Here is a 2,351-nt window from a genome sequence, read left to right as displayed (position 1 = left end):
CAACAGGAGAAATGTGAGCGGGGGGGGGGGGGGGGAAAGCTGATATTGAGACCTGGTAAATGACTTGAGGTCTTAGCTTCATTGAAACTGCAAGTAGTTCAGCCTTTCTGAGCTTTGGGTCTCAGTGTGGGACCTGTCCATACAAGTACTGGTTTTGTCACAAGTAAGCAGTTTGCCATTTGCCATGATAGACTGGGCCCAAATTTTTTGATCACCTTTTGAGTTATAATGGCTGAGTATCATGGAATGCTATATAAAACCAGTGAGTAAAATGTTCTCTTTGCTTTTTTCTCATTTTAAATGTCAAGACTGTAATAACTTCTCTTTGACTAGTTTTCACTGGCAGGCATGTTTAGATATCATTTTTTCCTTCCCTCTTTCCACTGTGGTGACTCCTGACTACGTGTATTATTTATAGCAATTTTTTTTCAGTGTTGGGAGAGCAATTTACTTGCAGTTCAACCAAGAAAAGCAAACAAAACTCTTTGAATCCTGGTTGCTTTGTAGCTCTCTGATGAGTTCCGCTCACTCCATAGCACTGTGAGTCCCCTGATGCTCTCCACATGGGCCACTTGAGACATTTCTCGCCTGCAGGGGAACTGGCCGCTGGAATTCTCTCACCAGAACTTCCTCCTGATATTTGTGCTGTTAGGAAAATAGTTCTGCCAGCACCGAGCTAGTCAAACAGGAGTTAGAGAGAAAGCCAAAATCGGTGGGGTGCGTGGAAGGAAAGAGACTAGCTAGAGATGCTTATGATAAATTAAAACAGGTGAAGGTATGGAGGAAGCTTCTTCAGGAAGAGTGATACTGCCACATTTTATGTAGCAATCAAAGGTGATAATTCCTGCATGCTAGAAAAAAAAAAGATTTAAAATGTGCCTAAATTATTGATTTTAATACAACTGAAAAGAGCTGCAAAATGAGTGTTTGGGTGATAATTACCACTTATTTTACTAATGGGGAAAATTGCCATCAAGGGACTGGACGCATTTTAATAAACATGATCTGTCACTGCAGGATTTCTGTCATGGGCAGGTGATGTGGCCCCCACTAAGTGCCCTTCAAGTAAAGATTGCTGAACCTGGAAAATCCTGTAAACAAGTTTGTCAGGAAAGCCAGCTCATCTGTGAGCCTTCCTTCTTCCAGCATCTTAACAAGGACAAGGCTCTGCTTAGGTAAGGAGTTAAAAGCATAAACATATTGTTTGGTCTTTGTTCAGTGCACTTCTTTTTGCCACACATGAAGTTCAGTAGATGAATCCTGTGAGAAGGAAAGGTGGGGAGAGAAGTTCAGGCTGGCTGGCTGCAGCAGGCTGTGGGGTTAACTCTCAGTCCTTTGGAGCAGCAGATGGTAGAAGGTACTGCTGTCATGACAGCACCGTTCCAGAGCATTGTAGTGAGGAGCAGAGCCCCGAGGCTGAAAATTCACCTCCTCCTCCTTGCCCCCTCCACCTCCCATCCCTGCCGGGTGCAGGGCCCTGTGACGGTGGGCTGCTCGCACTGAGCAGAGGTGCTTGTGGGGCAGGGGCGGCAAGGCCGGGGCCTCGCTGCGCTTGGGGGGATGCTCTGCAGCCCGGGCTGAGCGGGTGCCCTGCTCTGCCCAACGGCTCCTGTCCCAACCTGCCGAGAGGCAGCACACCTCGCCGTTTGGCTCCCAGCCTCGCCGTGCCTGGCCACCTGGGGCAGGGCAGCATGCGTTTGGGGGCAGTAAACAGAGCTCTGTGCACACTGTGTGCCTCCTGTCAGTTGTCACCTAACTTTAAATACAGCACTTACAAAGCGTTGCTTTTATTTATGGAACCCCCTCTCTGGTCATGATTAGCACCCATCCTGAAACATCTCTATTCGTTGGCAATTAGCAATTACTGTTTCTGCAAACCTGTTGTTGGTATCGTCCTAGGTAAAGAATTGTAAACCTCTGTACACTGGAGGCGTTAGCACTAATTTATCACACTCACCGGCTATGCATTAAGGAAATTAATGTTGCTTTCAGGTGCTGTCTTTGGGAGTATGTCCGTTTTTCTTTCAGAATGAAAATAAAGCATTCAAAGCAGGGCTACAACAAATGGCTTCTACACAGCCTGCTTCCTAGGTTTTCTATCGCCGCTTTTGGCTAAATTAAATTGTAGAAAGTTTTAATATTTTGTATTTTGTTTGGAAAGTTGTAAGTGCATTTCAGAAGCTGCTCATATAAAAATTTCGTCAGGCTTCTTTTCTAGCTGTCTAGACAAAATTATGAATCTGTGGGGAAAACCAAGGTCTGTTAAGTGCTGAAAGCTACCGGTGTTTCCAGAATAAGCAGATAACAAGCCTCTGCGGGCCTTGCTACCCTTGTGCTCAAGCTTTGCGGTC

General features: G+C 45.9%; 1 protein-coding gene across 1 annotated transcript in view; it reads left to right on the top strand.

The window, feature by feature from the left end:
- The window catches only part of LOC103780966 (alpha-1,6-mannosylglycoprotein 6-beta-N-acetylglucosaminyltransferase A-like), a gene marked incomplete at both ends in the record, with an annotated part of 25,454 nt that extends 24,252 nt beyond the window's left edge, over positions 1-1,202 (top strand). Inside the window, 1 exon segment of the mRNA XM_008948671.1 lies at positions 1,018-1,202. Within this exon segment, the coding sequence (XP_008946919.1) occupies positions 1,018-1,202 (185 nt within the window).
- Positions 1,203-2,351: the final 1,149 nt, after the last annotated feature.

Source organism: Merops nubicus, unplaced genomic scaffold, assembly GCF_000691845.1.
Source record: "Merops nubicus isolate BGI_N331 unplaced genomic scaffold, ASM69184v1 scaffold20001, whole genome shotgun sequence".
Classification (NCBI taxonomy): domain Eukaryota; kingdom Metazoa; phylum Chordata; class Aves; order Coraciiformes; family Meropidae; genus Merops; species Merops nubicus.
The sequence above is the reverse complement of the archived record's forward strand: the minus strand, read 5'-3'. Positions and strand labels throughout refer to the sequence as shown.